The sequence below is a fragment of the Oryzias latipes genome, chromosome 8 (genome assembly GCF_002234675.1).
Source record: "Oryzias latipes chromosome 8, ASM223467v1".
NCBI lineage: Eukaryota > Metazoa > Chordata > Actinopteri > Beloniformes > Adrianichthyidae > Oryzias > Oryzias latipes.
In genome coordinates this window covers 8,567,865-8,586,529 of record NC_019866.2, presented here as the reverse complement: position 1 = coordinate 8,586,529, position 18,665 = coordinate 8,567,865, and the positions used below count along the sequence as shown (strand labels likewise).

At 39.0% G+C, this 18,665-nt stretch overlaps 1 protein-coding gene across 1 annotated transcript in view; it reads left to right on the top strand.

Annotated features, from left to right (window-relative positions):
* Positions 1-7,389: 7,389 nt before the first annotated feature.
* The window catches only part of LOC101156820 (noelin-2), a 43,668-nt gene continuing 32,392 nt past the window's right edge, over positions 7,390-18,665 (top strand). The window contains exon 1 of the mRNA XM_011478056.3: positions 7,390-7,858. Coding sequence (XP_011476358.1) covers positions 7,802-7,858 — 57 coding nt within the window. The 5' untranslated portion in view covers positions 7,390-7,801. The remainder of the gene's footprint in view (positions 7,859-18,665) is intronic.

The window sequence follows — 18,665 nt, the reverse complement described above, 5'->3', positions numbered from 1 at the left end:
CTCTGGGTGAAGATGGTCTTCTCAAGGTAAGCCTCCTTACTCAAAAAAAAAAATGTTTGGTTTAGTGATTAGAAACTGTCAGTGGATGTGAGGATGTGTGGTTGTTTGTCTTTGTGATGTACTGCTAAGCCCTCCAACATTCACATATATTTATTATTCATTAAATGATCTCCATTTCAGTTAAGACCGGTTGTGTAATAATAAACCAATATTACTTCTTCCTAATACATGTTGCCAACCTTACACAGACATAAAATTCAGTGAAAAATCAATCGACAGGGTCCATAATCACGTACTGTAGGAGACTTCTGGAGCTTCTCATAAGCATTTGTCTCCCTGTGGGTGGCCGCAAACCAGCAGGCTGCATAAATAAATTTCCACACTGTGCTGTGTCCTTGCGCTTCCTCTCCTTCTGTTTCGCTCCAGATAAATTGTGCTCTGTCTCCTTCTCTCACTCCAGGTCTCTGGTTATTGATCGAACGAGTACTGGAGGGTGTGAGGATAAGATAAATAAGGAGTCAGTGGCCATGAAGAGCTCCCTCAGTCCTCCTAACATGAAGGGACGGATAATCATCTGTCAGCCCTTGAGAAAGTGTGCATATATGTTTGACCTCTTTCACGCAAGACTCATCTCGTACTGTACATCACAATGAAAAATGTTGTCTTTTTGCCTTTTATTGTGTAATAGTGTAATTAATGTATCTACGTAATTCATTTACTGATAATAACACGCAAATTAAGCCAACAACAGAACTGCTTTTGTAGAAAGACCCAATAAAAATGGTTGAAGACAGGTTGGCAGAAATGAACTTTAATTTTAAATACATTTAAGAAACAAATAAAATTATCTGACAAAGTACAATCTGAAAACTCCAGCAAACATTGAATAATGCAAAAAGGACTGAAACAAGAAAAAAGTAAAAAGAAGACTCAAAGAAATTGAATAGAAACCAAAACTAAAGACAAAGTGAGATTTAGTACAGCAGCTGGGATAATTTCAAATTTTACCAGGTTCTCAATGTGACAAATAGAACAGGAACCTTAACGTAAAGATGTGAAAATAAAAAAACAGCTTATTATACAAACCAACTTAAAAAAGCGACTTGAACTTGAAGTTTGAGGTTTTTGCTAGAGTGACGGTATGGAGCCACATCCAAAGCAGAGCAGTATTAAATCAGGTTTTATTTTTTTCTTGTTTTAGGTTGTTTTTTTGAGAAGGATGCAGCAGAAAAGCTCAAAAACAATCCAGCTATATTTGACCAAAGTCTACAGACTCAGCATCACTCGTGTTTGTCAGCAAAACATTTACTGCATTTATAAAGTCCTCTGTTCGTAAACACGGACCTATGCACTGTGGGTAAATAACTGTATCTCTGGCAGCATCCAGAGCAGTGGCGTGAGGTTTCTCTTAGATTTTGAAAGCTCTATCTGTATCAGCAACAGCAAGCTGAAAAAGCAATTTGCTTTGTCACACATAGACATGCTTGACTACGCTGAATAATTGTGCTGCAGCTCAGGAAAGAGCTGTTTTCCTTTTATCTAATGAAGGCCTTCAGGGCTAGGACAGGGGGTCTGCATGCTTTTCTACCTTTTTGGTTGTTCTGTGTATGTGTGTCTGCATATACAATGAGAAATGAACTTTTTTTTTTTTTTATCAGGACATGGATTGGAGCTGAAGACGATATATTTGTACCAAAATAAAAATAATTGCTGTTGTTTGTTTGTTGTTTTATATCTTTTCCCATACAGATTATACCATCTAACTTCACAGGCGTTTAATGACTCATCAAATCTGCCTGTTGCCTCTTGTCTGTCACTCTGTTTCAGGTTTTAAGCATACACACACACAAACTGATACTCTCTGGGAGTATCATGAAGCTATAACGGCAGAAATGTACCCCATTCCAAAAAGAATGAATTATTAAAAGAAAGTTGAGTGGGAGATAAAGCAAAAAATCATAAAGACTTTGTGGAAAATTAGATTACTTGATATGTTAATGAAATAAAGCTCAATCATATTACTGATATTACCAAAGATGTATTCATTCATCCATCTGTATTTGTTAATATATCCATATAAAGTACATCATATCTAAGAGGCTTTTAACACACAGCCTTGAAAGTGCAGGGTTCAGACTCAGCTGCTCCCTAGGCTGGAGACCCATTCATCCTCTAACATGTATAAGAGTTCAGAGGCCTGCAAGAAATTCCTGTGAGTTTGAAAGCAATGGCCACAGATAAGCAATTTACTGTGATAAAGTGGAAACGCCCCACCTTATTTCTGTTTATTTCTGTAACAGAAGTTGTTTTAAAACAGTGGGAGGACAAAGAGCCATAACATGATTACAGTGGGAATGAAGGAATGGCTAAAACAAACACCAGGAGAGGAAAAAAAGCAGCACCTCTTATTACTATGCTCAGGAAAAGGTTTCTGAATTTCTGTCTGTAATGGCTATAGCATTTGTTCCACTGTGGAGCTGTAATTAAGCCATCAGCGACAGTTTGGAGTCTTTGACTTCATAATGAGGCTGAATGTGCGCAGTTCGTGCTCTGTGGATAAGCCGCTGTAATCACTTCTATCTGCTTAATTATGTAAAACCATTCTTTTATCCCACTAGTGTCTGGCTCTTTATCATGTCCTCTCTCCTTTTCAATCTCTGTTACAGTCCCTCGTTTTGAATGTAATGCTACCCCAAAAATCATAGAAACGCAGCAGGACTGAACCTACAGGCTGGAAGATATCAATCTGACATATTAAGTACATGCTCGTAACCGTCAGAAGAAGAAAAAAGTGCCGTAAAATAAAGAACCGTGAGTTTGAATCAGACAAAATACACTACATATAGACAATAGACTACATTTCTGCAGAGCAAAAGCAGTTAAAAATTTGCCTCTGATTTTAGGTGGGAGTGAGTAAGCCTGCCCCAGCTCCCATCATCCCCTTGTTTACTCGCTCTCCCGCTAGCTTAATGCCCCTCACAACCCCAACCTAACATTACAGTTGCAACAAAAATGGAGAGCAATATGGAGCTATCCAGCACAACAGCTGTGCAGCCAAATGCGGCTCAGACGAGGAAATCAAAGACATACAAGGATCTAGTAGTCTACAAGGGGATGGAGAATGGAGTGAGTGTAGGGAGTTTGTGGCTTGCCTTTGTAGGTTCTCTGTCGAAACTACAAGCGTTTTAAAACTGCGTTTATTCGTCTTCTCCTAATTGACAACGATTTTAACACAGAAATACTCCGAAATTCAATTTAGGATTCATTTTCTTTATATGATGAAAAATGAAAAATATGTTGAAAACACCATTTTCAAAAGAGAGGGTCTTTAAAAAATGATGAAGTGATGTTCTATGTCCTTCTCTGTCCTTTCATATAATTAGTAAGAATAAATATTCTAATATTTTATTCAAATTGTCTATTTAGATTTTAGGATCTTTAGTTGCTCCTGAATTTCAAAAGGGCTTCTGCCTCACTGTGATGGAAGTGAAGATGTAGGCTTGGTGCTGGAGGTTATTTGAAATGAAAGTAAACATCTTCCTTGATGTCCCTAATGGAGACAACCTGACTGTGCTCTTTTTAGATAGACCCACATCAAAGCTTTCCTTCCACACCGCTTCAGAGGCCGCTGCACCGTTGTGCACAGGCAGCACACACAACACGCGTGCCTGCTCACACAAGTTTGCACCAACCCTCGAGAGTGTGGCAGTGGAGAGTGAAATCTTGTGATGCTTGGGAGCTTTGCAGCACAGACAGGCTTCATTGAGAGAGGAAAAAATGGAATACATAAAAAAAACAGGGAGATGCCACAATTTCAATGGAGCAGAAAAAAAAACAGTGGAGGAAAATGTCAACAACAAATAGCTGCTGGTTTCTGTTGCTGCAGGCGACATAGACTTTGGTTCCCCCTGTGTTTCTTTCCTCTCGCATTATGCATCATCTTTTCATCCAATTAAGCACTAACACGGGCTACAGAGTACAACTCAGGGAACATTTTAACATTGCCCATCCTGGGAGAAAAAAAAAGGAGGGAAACAGAGGGATGCTTGCCAGTAGAAAAACAGCAAAAGAAATAGGGACAGGCAGTGGTGATCTAATGCACGTGTGTGTTGGGGGGGGGAGGGGGGGGTCCTATGTGGTTATACATAGAGGATGATCCTTATGGTAAACCATCCCCACGAATCTGTCAGTTTTTCTACCTCATAGTTCTTCGGGCGTCTATGAACCTGTGGCGGACGGGGACCGCTTGTTTGAATTCAGGCTCATGCTTTTTCCTTAAATGATGATTGATGAATTATAACACAGAGCAGATGTGGAGCATAGCGGGGGCTTCTCCTCAGAACTCCTCAGCTGACTCTGAGTTGTCCTTGTCCTGGGTGCCTTCCTCCTGTGCAGGTAGCAATACTTTGCAACCCATGGCGGGGTGTGAAAAGCCATGTTTAGTTCGATATTCTGCTGCCATTTTTGCCACTTTTGAGATATTTTCTGAAGCAACAGCAAACTGCTCCAAACCCAGAAAATGGTTAAGCTTTACCATCACTAACATAACTTCCACAGTTCAGCTGTAGATTTATGCCAAATATACTGTACCAACATATATTTTCCCCTTTTTTAAAGAAAATTAACACATTTGTAAACATAAAACTATTACAAATATATGTTCATGATGACTGGATGGCTATAAATTTGTCCAATCATTAAAATGAACATTTTTATGCTCTAATGTAATACTCAATAGGTGACTGTGAGTGGGAGTCTATTTGCATGCATACACAGTCTGCATTTGGAAATGCTGAGTGAGGAATTTATTGTTGTTTATGCCGGTCCAAATTGATTAAACATTCATTGTGCGTACATGAGTGTGACATGCACACTGGAAGTAAAGAAAACACAAGGCCTTATTTTTGTTAGTTTAGTTTTTTTTTGTTGTTTGCAAAAGTGTCAAAGCTAATACCTAATGTTTTTGTGCGACACTGACATGTTATGGTGTTTTAGTGTGCAGGAAACTCCCAGTGGTTATTGATTTTTTAGATCATAAGCCAAGGACTGGATACTCAATAAGATTCTATTCCAAAAACACCCTGAAAAAATGGATCTAGACCAAGCCCTCTGGATACTCATGAAGCATATGGTTCTTTGCTTCCAATTCATAATAACTTTGCAGTATCAGCTGATATATTTTCACCCAACCATGAGCTCGGTGCTTGTTCAATATATGGAATAACTTCTGCCCTCTAACTTTACGAAAACCAATTAAACTGTCTTTATGTTGATCTATGATCTGGTCTCTTAGTGTGTAAATAACCATCTGAGTCATTGTAAGCACCATCTCAAAGCAGCCTTTTTCCACATTTCCACAGTTGGGTGGGGTTTGGATTTCTTTGCTCTAGCTTTTTTTTCTGCTTTGTTTAGACAAAAATTAAGTCCTGGAAATAGGAAAATCCATTTAATAGCTGACTTAATAACGCTGGCTCAATATAAATGTCTTTTTACACGGCTGTGTTTGGACTTTTTTTTTCATTATGAAAGGTGTTTGCAGCAAGTCAAAGAAAAAACAGACTATAAGGAAACTGGAAAAAACAAACATGAAAGTTGTAAAATGAAAATATTTCAAGACAGTCTAGGACCAAAAAATCCCACAACAGATTAAAAGATAATCTGAAGAAAATAAAACATCAAATCAACCAGAGGTCAGCAGCTGACACAACAGAGAATTTACGTGATTATGAATGGGGAAAACTGGTGGCAAAAATATTTGGAGATGGCTTCCAATATCAGGGTTAAGATGTGGACTGAGAAACTATTATTACTAATGCCAAATGTGTACAGTCACTACACTAGAGCAGAAATGGAGAGAAATGAAATCCTCCAGAAGACAGCTCTGCAGTTCTATTTCTCTTTCTATCCAGTAGTCTTGTATCAACATTGGGATAAAAGGAGAAAATTGCTCCATCTTTTTCCCCTGCCATCTTCATCAATACCATTTATTCTGCTGTCATCAAGCAAAAAATAAATAAATGAAGAAAAGCGAAGATTAGACATAGGGAGGTTTATTTCCAGAGCGTGGCCATTTAACACAATCGCAGCATTAGTTTTCTCTGTTGGCTGCATGGTTCTTTGAACAAACAACCATCCACCATGGACACCAACAGACTAGAACTCTGCTACAAAAAGAAAATGTAAAAATAAGGTTTCCCTATAGAAACCTTTTGTTTTCCCCCTTTTTTCCACATGCATTGCCACTCCCTTGATCTGATCACCTCATTCCTTCTCTCTGGGGTTTTTCCTGCTGGGGAAATAGATAGATGTAATTTTCATGTCACAGAGGGCAGTGGCAGGCGTAGAAGGAAGTAACACTCAAGTGAAGCGAACAGGAGCAAAAAACAAACAAACAACATATTTGCAATAGATTGGTTTGAGTTGAAAACATGCAAGGTAGTTTTTCCCGTCTAAATTCTCAAGTTGAGGTAAGTACAATTATCTTACCATTCCATTTTTAAAACCAGGGATCACTTCTAAATAACAAAAATTACAAGAATCAGAATCACAAGTTCACTATTAAATGTGAAGTAGTTCACTATAGATCTATTTTGTTTTATTTGGTGGTAATAAAAAGGAAAAATCACATCACTTGTAAATTAACTTAGACATATAGTGACTGATGAAATCACAAGATATTTTATTAAAATTTAAAGAAAAAATAAAAGCTGATGCTTGCACATTTTATATTTTAGTACTTTTCTAAATCGAAATAGATTTGATTTCTTTTATTTTTTTCAAACCCACACCTATCTAACATGACTTTTTTTTTACATGTTCTCTTTGCCTTTGGGCAAGTAGTAGCCTAATGTTAACATTTTTTGTTAACTTTAATCAGTTTTACGACTGTAAAGTTATTCATATTGAGTAAAGCCATCCTCCTATAAATGAAAATGGACACAAAGACAAGGCTGGGATATTTTCAATACTTATCTGGGATTACAGATCCACAGAATAACAAATGCTGCTGATCAGAATGCCAAGGCATTATTCAATAACCTGAAAAGATTCATCATTTTTATTGAGATTAAGCCAAGAATAATCTTTTCCTTAACCTTAGAGAATTTCTCTGTTTTGACATGTTCTTATCAGATATATGACAGCGACTAAAAAGACAGTTTGAGTACAAATCTGCAAACTATGATTATTAATGTGAACATGGAGGAAGAAAAACATCTATCTCTCTCTCTCTATCTCTATCTGGATGAACAGAAATACATTAAGCGTAATGTCTGTCTCTTCTTTCCCATTTATTCCCTCAATCCCTCCCTCTCTTGCTCTCTCTTTCCATCTCTCACACAAACGTGCACGCGCACCCATGCACAGCGCTCGGTTGCATCAAAGGCTGGTACTTCTGTGCCTGTGCACATAGATGTGCTGCTCCTAGCGCCCGCACCCTGCAAGCACAGCTGTCACCCTCCAACCTCTGCGCCTCTCCTCCGCTCCTCCCGCTCAGTCGCAGTTATCCTTGCAGGACAGAGAGGGCAGCTGCCTGTTCGCTGACTACAGCATACGAAGGAGTTTTTCACCCGCTCTCATCACCCGCTGACAGTCAGTGTTTGTTCACAAGACGAGCGGCTGGACGCGTTTTCGAGCCGCTGGGGGCTGCCTTGAATCCCGGTGATGAGGTTGGTGGCGCACAGCCGACACAGCATTAAAGGAACTCCTCTGTGTCTGAAGAATCCGCCCCAATAAAGGGACAAGAGCCGAGGGAAGAGCAGCTGGACCTGGTGTCTGCTGGGGCGCTACCATTCTTCCAAGAATGCATCTCTTCAGTGCCATGTTCCTGCTCGTCATGTTTGCTGACATGCCCAGCGAGGTAGGGGCGCGCATATGACCAGAGTGAAAGTTACGGTGCCAGCGACTCATCATTTTTGCTTGAAATTTCTAATATGAAAACATAGGAAGCAGTCAGTGATAATAAGACCTGCTGCAGCATCCCATAATGACAATGTTGTCCTAAATGCATCTTCATCCAGAATATACGCATTCGTGGACAAACACTGATGCGTAGAAGAAAGTTCTAGGTGCAAAATGATCAGAGCCACTGTGCTAAAAGTAAATCTGTTTTAACTTAGTTGACTGTAAAACTGTCAGCTTTTGCATATTAAATATATTAAATTGCATTAATATGATCACAAAGGCGCTGTTTCCTATAGAGAAAAATGTGTTTCTGAATTACTGTGCGTTGCTCACCTCCCATTGGATAAAAGCTGTTTCCAAATGACCAAAACGGACTCATAAATATGCTTTAATTGACTGCAATAATTACACTGGGGGAAGACGCCATTTGATATATTGCATGGAACAGAAACACGTAGTATTTGAAGCACAGACAGAGTACCAGACTGGTGCCACTAATACGTAAGTCTTTCAAATGCGTGATGTGTGTCTGCACGTGTGGCGTGCTCCTGTGCACGACAGTCCAGAAAAGCCCCAAAATGACGAGCTTTGAAGTGACAGTCGCAAATTCAAGTGAAGGACATTAAATAATTTGACCCAGAAAAGCTTTCACCAAAGGCAGGAACGTTTTTGAACCTGCAGGAGTTTGGCTGTTCTGGGTGCGCGCGGTGTTCAGCATAACTAATGTCCGATTAGAAAGTGCGAGGCGTTTCCTTCCTACCATCCTTCTCTGCGCGGGAATGGCATCTACAAAGCGCCCGGAATTTGCAGGAACAACCCCTTTCGCACCTTCAGCTCATACGCGGCGGGACGCGCAGCACCCTGGACAGCGGCGCGCCTGTACAACAGCTGTTGGAGAGCGTTTAGCACCGCTCCTCGAACGCATCACTATTTGCCAAAAGCCTCACAGTCAACAGCAATAAAATCCCTAACGCGTAAAAACCAATGTAACTTTGTATTTATGCTGATTGATCACACATTAAAGTAAAATTAGAGATGAAAAACAGACAGAGGGCCCCTGTGTGCAAAGAAACATATTAGGTTTGCTATGGCGATAACATTTATTACCCTTTTTATTTATTGATTTGTGCAGATGGATTTCCTGAAGTGAAACATATAAATGTCACACAACATGGAACTATATTAAATCTTCATAGGATTTGGTTACTCTCTCAATATTTATCAAGCCAGCAAGTTATTGTGAGCTGATATGTCCGTTTTTGTGTGTTTGTATGTTGTTGACCCCATTGTGACCCCATTTAGTTTTTTAGACATAAACGTAAGCACAACGGAAAAGTTTCCCATAGTCCAGTGTTTGCTGGGTTGAAGTTTGACACATTAAACAAAATAAAGAGCTAAGTTGTCCTCCACAGCTGATGTGCTTCTGTAACTCAAATCTGTGTTAAACCTGGAAAATAGAGCAGATCGTACATTCATATATCTGGACCTACGCAGCAGTGAATTCCTACAGTAATTGGCCTTGGGGGGCAGTTTGTTTTAAGTGTTCTTGTGAAATATTCAAAGGGTATGAAAGAAAATACGATGCCACCCATCTTCCACCCCAAGACTCAGCAAAAACATAAAGAATTGATGATTTGTTCAGTAACACTCTCTAAGATCAGCAGCAAGATCCACATTTTTTTTTTCAGTCGCCGTTTTTGCACTGAACCCCGTGAATTATTTAGAGCTCTTTAATGAGACAGATGCACTTCTCTTTTTGCTGTGTTAAATCCGTTAAGTAACCACAAAGCCCAGGGGTTCTTGTGCCACAGATACAGATGTGTTCCTGGCTGACCCCAGAACAGATGTGTTGCTTTGGTGTGTTGGCTGAGCCATCCATGACAGGACACTCTGACATAAGTGAATATGCATGTGTGAGTGTGCATGCTGATGTAGGAAATCATTCAATGTCTGTTAACTAAAGAAACACATTTGCTGCAAGAAGAAAACTATTGTTATTGTTTAGATATTGCTGTTTCGTTTGGTTTAGTTTATTTATTTCAATTATATTATAAAAGATATACACTCTCTGATTACTATAGTCAGTCATTCAAGAGAATCTCTTTTTGACAGAACTTAAGAATGATAAGAGATAGGCAGAAGCTGTTTAGGCATTCAAACAAGCAATTCAAAAAAAAAAAAAAAGCTTAACAAAGTTGAGACTTTCATCAGTATACGATGCTTTTGAAAAAATATATAAGGAATTCCCCAACAGGAAATTTGTCGCATTAATTTGAATAGTCAACATTCCATTTTTTTTAGATAAGATTAAAAACCCAACCTTACTATGTATGATAAATCCAAGCTAATACAGTGGGAGGAAAATGACTGAGTTTTGACACTAACAAAGAAAATTCCCCTTGGAGAATTTTACAAAATTTACCTCCACATGCTGTTTACTGTACTGACCATTTTATAAACTTGTTATATTTGCCTGCAACTTTATGAAATAAATGAAAAGCAATGTTTTGCAAAAGATTTATGTTTTTAATTGACAGCACTAAAGCTCTTGTAGAATTTAGAAAAATAAAAAACTAAAAGTGAAAGCAAAAACAACCAGAAAAAATTTGAGGAAATTGTGAATTTGGTTGGTGCCTAGATGTATATTTTACATTCTAAATAAAATGTTATTTCATGAATATTTATTTTTGCTCAGCGATCACACTGAAAACCAGGCATTTGCTTTGAGAAAATGTTTAAGGAGTCATTGCCTTTCAGTTGTCTGATAAAAAGATGTTTCATGTACCTAAAAGATTGATGCTCTGGTGTTGAAGCTAAAAAAAAGTGTTGTTGTGCTTCAATGGAGCCCGAGAGTGCAGGGGAATGCTTGTGCTGTTTTAAGGGGGATTTGACCTCAAAGCAGGATTTAGAGTGATGGAAGAGAAGAGTTGCTTTTGTCTTTCTCTGATTTAACAAGTGCCACAGGGAAAGAAAACCTAATTGTCTGTTATTCTAAAGGAGGAAGACAGAACGTGGTGTTTTGCAAGTGGCTGAACTCTTCCAGTAATTTCTCCGAATTCCTTTCTCACCAGGAATCATGATAAACAATAAGGCAGAAAAGATTACCATTTAGAGCTGTGTTAAGCGCTGTTTCCTGTGAATGTGTGCGATAATTGCAGCAGAAACGCAGCCAGCTAAGGTCGATTTATAGCTGATCAGCAAGTACATCAAATCAGGTTGCTCTTCAAAACATTGTGTGGCACATTTACAGTCACATTTACACAAAGTTAAATGCGCAGAACTGTAAAACAAGAGTTTATATTACTATGATCACCTTTAATTGGCATTTCTACAATTTTGACTATGCTTTTAGCTAAATTAAAATACATTAGAATTGATGAAATAAAGCAAAGTTATGCAACACAGTCATCTGATATTAATTTCATATGCAATAAACTCTAGATATAAGAAGGACAAGTCTCCTTACCATAAACTGAGGCAGAACAAACAGTTGGCTTGGTTGAAATCCAGCTGAGACAGCTTTGAATAGTCCAGTGCCCTGACTGTGACCCTTTGGCCAAAAAACTATTTTCTCATGCCAGCTCAATTAGAGCAACGCAGGAGGATAAATAAAAAGTCCTTCAGGATAACACTACTCATAGGTCTCTTTGTTTCTGCCTTTTTAACCCAAAAATCAAATATAATAAATGCAACATCATTAAAAAAAACTTTGGCATGCTACCTCTGTTTATGATCAGTATTTATCCCGCTGTATATGATATTCAGGAAGGGCGCTTTGCAACATGATGATCTCAGTGGATGTTTCTCTGGAGGAAAGACATAGGATCGGCAGATTGGACAGATTGTGTTCTGCCAAGCAGCAGCCTAACCTCCACCCAGAGAATAAGACAAATGAAAAACTGCACTAGCATGGTTGTAAATCCGTCAGTGCGAGCCAAAGACACAACTATTAAAATCACCTTGCCATGCTGCACACGTCCAAGAGTTGTATGAATTATCTGCATTGCGTGGCCACAAAAGCCAATGTAACGAGAAGGTCAAGCTGCAGGAGACACACATTTGTAAAACAATAGCATTCCACACTCTGTATGCAGTTCATGCATGTTTGCTTTTCATACTACAATCACTACGATTTTGAATTTGTTGCCGTTATAGGGAATCTGTGTGTTTATGTATTGTTACCCCGTTACACAAAATAACAAACGCATGTAGCCTAATTTTTGTTACCTCTCAATCAGAAGCAATCATGTCTGTCTCTACAGTATGTGGGTGAGTAAGTGAGCAGGCAGGGTTTGATTAGACACAAAACCGGCATCCACCTTCATGCTCTCCCCATCAATATACAAAGGTGCCGCTTCACAATCAGCCACAGATAATGAGCTTGCATTATGTGTGATTCACTGCTACTTGCAGAGATGAAATACTATGTGCTTGTGTCATGACTGATTAGGTTAGAGCTTGCAAAAGTGCACGATAATGGTTCTGCATTGTGTGTCTGAGCTATTGTTGTAAGATTTGTTTTATCAAAGAGATGCTGCTTAAGAAAAGGGCTGAAGAACAGAGCGCTCTCAAGCCTGTGAGCTGTCCGCTGTTCGTTCCTGCATCTTTAATGTTTGATGGGCTTTCATGTAGCCCTCCTTCTTCATCATCTGAGGCTTTTCCATATTAGTGTGTGTGTTTGTAGGGACAAAAATGTGCGTACACTACATCTTGGCGCTAAAAGGTTTGTTTGAGATTTGGTTTGGAGGTAAAGTTTTGATAAATCCTTTTTAAAAAAATGTATTTGCTACAACTATTTTAAATAGAGGCAGCGCAAGGTAAGTGCATGTGCACGTGAAGCACGTGCAATATGCAGTCTCGTCTTGTTGTCTATAATAAAGATGCTCATGATTTTTCTTACTTTTCTACCTGCAACAAAGAGCAACACCATTTTTAGCTTCCTAGAAATATAAACAAATGACTCACTAGAGAAAAGTCTCACCAAAAAACCCCAGCAAATGTTGCTTCATTTCATAATTGTTGTTGTTAACTCAAGATATACAATGTTGGTTTGACATATTGTGGCAAAGTGAAGGCAAAGTCAATGAAGGAAGGGCTAACAAGCACATTTCTTTAAAAAAATAAAAACTTTGAACTAGTTCTAAAAGTGATTTAATCCCTGCAGACACCTATTTTGAAAATACTCCACTTTAAAGCATATGTAAACATGTTTACAGTTTAGAGTCTTATTTCAGGAGCAAACGTCTACTTTCATGACAGCAGTTAAAAGTTAAGACAGCCATTTAGGTGTAGAATTGCACAGACAGATGGAGTTTTGCTGTCAAACTCTTGGTAAGGTAGAATGTCACTATTTTTGCTAAAAGATTTTTTTTGTTTGTTTTCGTCTTTTCTGATGCTATCAGAGTTTTTTTTTTTTTTTTTCTTTACCTGCAGGAGGATTTCCGTTTAATATTTCAGGACACCTTCTGTGGAAATTTGACCATAACAATTTCAACCCTAAAACACTATTTTTAGCTGAGTGGTCACTGTTTCGCAGATGTTTGTTGTGGATGTTTTTGCATCAGGTAGTGACATGGTTGCCATTCAGACCTTGTTATACTAAGCTCACACTTGTGTTGAAAAAAATGTGCAAAACATTGTGTGATGCAAACGTGAGCATCAAAGTCGCAAAGAAGAACATGAATATATTTAGTTTATGTTTTCATGGGCCACTTGGCCATTCTGATCCACACACTGACCACTACTTGGCTCCAGGCTTCTGTGAGCTCTAAATGACCTCTGTTGCTGTTTTCAGTTTTTGTTGAAAGAACAGCCGCCTGCTGTCCTAAAATGACCATTAGCGTTCACGTAGACCAAGCTATAAGACTCGGGGGCTATCTGAAAAATGCAAAATAGAAAGGTATTTAAAGAATAGAATAGAATACTTTTTCATTAGGATGGACTTGGCTAACATGGCAACTAACCATTAAAAAGCTGTCCTCTTAGACACTGATTACATTTGTTATACATGCAGAACAAAGTGACAGCACATTTACATTACATATGAGCCTGTGTCTGCCCTTCCCTTTAGAAACTCATTTTCTGATTTACGATGGCTGACTAATGGATGAATAATTTTCTGTAAATATTTTGGTTCGTCTTAAAATGCATAGGACATTATTTGTATGTTTGCTGTCAAAAGTGTATATAAAGATCAGCTTGACTGGTGGAATGAATATCATCTCTTATATCACATTCTCTCCCCCACTTTCTCACTCTCCTTCTGTGTGCATGTGCTGGAGGCTGCAGGACTCCCAGAGGTTTATGTCTGTGACTCTAAGCAAGAGTGACATTTCTCTGACAACACCCAGAACAGGCACACTCATGCACGTCCACACACAATCTTACTGTGTGTCACTGACGCACACACATTGTCTTTTTTCCTTCTTCCCCCTCTCCCCTTTGCTCTGCAGTTCGCAAACATGTCAGCAGTTGGATCCACAGCAGACAAAGACCCAAGCATTGCATGCAATCGATTCCTACAAGCAATGCCGAGGCTATTAAAGATACTATGTTTTTATGGTGGGAGTGACAGACACCAATTACAGCACAGACATGGCAGATTATTTGATCACCGCTGGGTAAACTGTTGCCAGTTAATCCGAGGACAACAATCGCTCCTGTTACAGTTAGAGCAATGGATCGCGTTTGGTGTGTTTCTCAGAACGTCCATCTCTTCTCTTTTGCAATGCAATAGGCACCTCCTGACCAGTTTTCAGTACGACCTTCCTTTTCCCGACTCAATGAATCTTTTATGAGCATGGCAATGTGGGTTTCTGAGTTGTAGATTGGAATATAAATACGGCTGTTATGCCTAGAGCTCCTCTTCCTGCTCTGATACAAAAGCCTTCATAAAACCGAGCAGATTGGGCAAGCTTCTACTTGAACAGTGCTGTTCCCATCTCTTCCCTCTTATAAGCAGAAACACATCAAAAAGTGTTGTTCGTTCCAAACCCCAGACTGAAATGTTGCTGCCACCCTCTCATTCGCACAGCAAAACAAAAAAAAAACAAGTGTCAAGGAAATTTATTTTCTGGGAAAGACGATGTTTTCATGTGTAAATCTCAGTCAGCTTTTCTGAAATCTTTAGAATTTTTTTCTCTCGTTTCTGTTTCAGGTGAAATTACAATTGATAGATGCAAAGGATGCAAAAAAGAGATGAAAAACAAAAGAGGTTATCATTTTTGAACTGTGTTTCACATTTCACTGTAAGTAGCCATGACACTAACCAAAGGTTCAGAGTTTTTATTTTTCAAATATAGGACGAGAGCTAAGCAGCTCTGCACAAGTGGATGCGAAAGGCAAGAGGAGCTATTTAATCGATGTGTTCTCCACGTGGCACTCTCACGGCCACTCAGTAGGGCCATTGATATTTGACTGCGCCAAAAGCTTAAAGGTTCAAGTCAGGAAGGCGTGGGAGCCCAGTGGCCCCCAGACACTGATGAATATCAAGCAGGCTGGGAGAGATCCTCTCTGCAGCCTCTCAGTGTTCAAGGTAGAGAGGTTCTTTGATAGAGACCTTACATTACAAGAACAGGGGAGATAACAAGATGCTTCAGAGGACAGGACTGCAGCTTTTCTAACATTAAACCGACTGATTGTAAACCCCTAAATATTACTAAGAGTCTACAAAACCCACAGACAGTCCGGTTTGAAATCCTGGAACACTGGCTCGACTGAAAAAGAGAAGAAGCAAGGGAGGTAAAAAACTCTGCATTGTTGATGACATACCCTGAAAGAAAATCTGGCTTTGATGGATCACTGAAATTCAAGTAGAAACCGTTTAGCACTCACCCCAGCATGAATTTTTAATTGATGATGGTGGAATCGGAATCACATAAGTAGGTTAGAGGTTGTTAGTTTAAATTAATTTAACCTTATATTAGCTTCTGCATTCATCAGACTATGTAGTTTGTCCTTCTCAGTGGACAAAAAGGAGGATTTTTGCTGTTTGAATGTGCAAACTCAGTTGTTTTGTTGTTCCCAGCTTTTTCCTTATGTGTTGGACGACAGGCCTGCAACAACAAGGAGAGCTTCCAATAGAAATGCTTAACTGCATAACAAGAAGTGTAAGATTTCGCACTTAATCTTGATGTTTATCAGTCAGACATCGACAGGAATTCACCAACAGTTCAGAGACATTTTATAAACTGCAGACGGTGTGAAGATCTGGGTTGATGAAGAGTGTCAGTACAAAGTGAGAGGATGTGAATCAGGTTTGAATCACGGCCCGGTGGAGTAACTGAGCCGGGCTGCCTGACTGCAATTGTGTTTGAGAGACACACAGGAAAGAGGGGACAGGGTAAAGATGGTGGAAATGAAAACTGTAGATTGCAGGGATGGATAGCGGGGAGAAGGAGGGGGACAGTCAGGGAGGGCCTCTGACTGTGCCTGCAGGGTTGTTATTGCTCATATCTGAACCAAACTGAGAACAAAATTTAGAGGCCTATCACTTTGTCCCTGTGATTTTGTTCTCCTGCGAGCAATGACACCCCTTTCAGATCGCCTTTTATAAACTTGCCGTCACTTAATCAATACAGTCTTGACCGTGACAAAAACCGTGGCATGTGCATGCTGTTGCTGGATGACTAAGAAACAACAAATTGAAGAAAAAAGGATAACGAGTGGGAAGAAAATGATTAAAAGTTAATAAGAAATTCCAATAAAATCCTGCTGTCTTGACTCGCCTCAATTGACAATCTGATCATGTATACTTAGACAAGCTGTTGTTGCAATGTCGCATTGCGAAGAAAAACTACCTGATTGACAAATAAGTTCTCATTTTCATTTGGAAAAAGGATGAAGGTTCTATAATTTCAGGATCAGCTCTAGGATTTAATGTAGCGCTTGCTTTATTTATTTAAGGCCCGTGTGCTTCAGCCACACTAATGGTGATGTGATGAATAGGTATTCAGGAGAGGTCCCCTCATCTCTACGCCTTATTGCCTCAGGCTACTAGCCCTCTCCGGCCCAGCTCTCATTTCTTATCCTCTCAGTGAGAGTAACAGCTTGCAATGAGCTGTTGCAGGGATCTTCAGAGAAGAGCACTTCTTACTTGTCAAGCACATTTTTCTACCTGGCATGTTCTAGATCGATATCTGCAGCTGTCTTGCCTAAACCGGGGTTGATTTTATCTAATTAGCCCAGACTGTGAGGATTAAATGTGTGTTTTGAATTTTCACTCCAAAGTAAATACTTTAACGACTTTCTGCCTGTGCAGAAACTGATGAGTGTATGAAAACAATCTTCTATTTTTATACATTAATCGTTATTTTAAGGAAATCAACAGTAAATACATGATTCTGCTATAATATAGACATTTGTCACTTTTAAAAGATTACATTCCACCTTGTCAAATTGACAAATATTATTGTTGTGCAGAGTTTTGCCCTTGAGTATGTGAAATTAAACTTTTGAAAAATACTTTAATCTGCTTCCTCCCTAAATTTCTCTGGAATCATGTCATTCTTGGATGACTATTGGAGGTTATTTCTATCTTTTTTAGACTCCCGATAGGATGGGTGTAATTCTGCACACACGTTTATCAATTTTTCTTGTAGCATTCAGGCAATAATCAATAACAGCACAGAAACAGGAAGCTGTAGGAAAAATATGCAGCAAGATTTGAGACCAATGAAAAATAAAGAACTCTGAAATGTTCAAAATAAGGTAAGTTAGTGTCTTCATTAAAAAAATAGGGAAAAAAAACAAATGTTCATGCCTGGAATATTAATGAAAGCTTTTTTTTATTATTATTATGTCTGCTCTATGTAATGCAAAAGTTCATCATTAACCACCACGAATCTGCATTTTTTTCAATGTCGAACTCGCTGACAAAATGTTTGCATAATAAGAGAACCTATAGAGCGATTGTTAAATTAGCCAACGGAGAGCTAGTCTTACAATCCAATGCAGACTCCTGCAGTGCAGCACAACACTCTAAGGGCCACTTTTTACCATATGGGCATCTCTGCCTCACCTTTCCACACGCAACATTTTTCATCTCACACTTGGCTACTTCTGCATTATAATATTTAAATAAGCTTCTAATTTCTTCAGTGTATACTCATTTTCTCTGGTTTGTTGATATTTTCTGGCGCGTTTGTTTGTGTAATCACTGAACGGATCAGTGGCCCCTCATTTTGACAATCCAGCAGAGACTGTGCAGATGACATAGCTGCAGTCAGCCTGATAAAAGAGTGGTGTGGAATAGCATAACTATTTTCCTTTAATAATTCTTCATACCAGCCAGCGTGGAAAAACTCCCTTAGTGCGCAGAGATGGGGAAATTTGTTTATCTAAAGGTTTCTCTGAAGAATTCTGCCCATAACACTGTCTGTTAATGTAATATCCAGTTAGGGGCTCTTTTGGGATTCCTCACCACTGCACGCTATGCCTCCCTATTAATGTCTCCCTAATTAAATGTTACAGCTTCCTTGAGTATTCCTGACCTGGAGACAAAGTATACGAATGGAATCAGCTGTGTGCTTTGATAAAAATGCTGGACAATACACAAATGATAGCATTAGTTATTTTTTGCTTTTGATCATTTTCTACTGTAATGCTTTATGATGTGCATGCTGCAAATCCTACGTTTTTGGCAGAATCTTACCTCTTTGCTCCTTTTTTTGCAGTTGTGGCAGAAAATAGGAAAAACGTCAACTCATCACCTCAGCAAGTCTCAAATGCACTACCTTCTTTTATTTTTCTTCTCTTGCTCATAT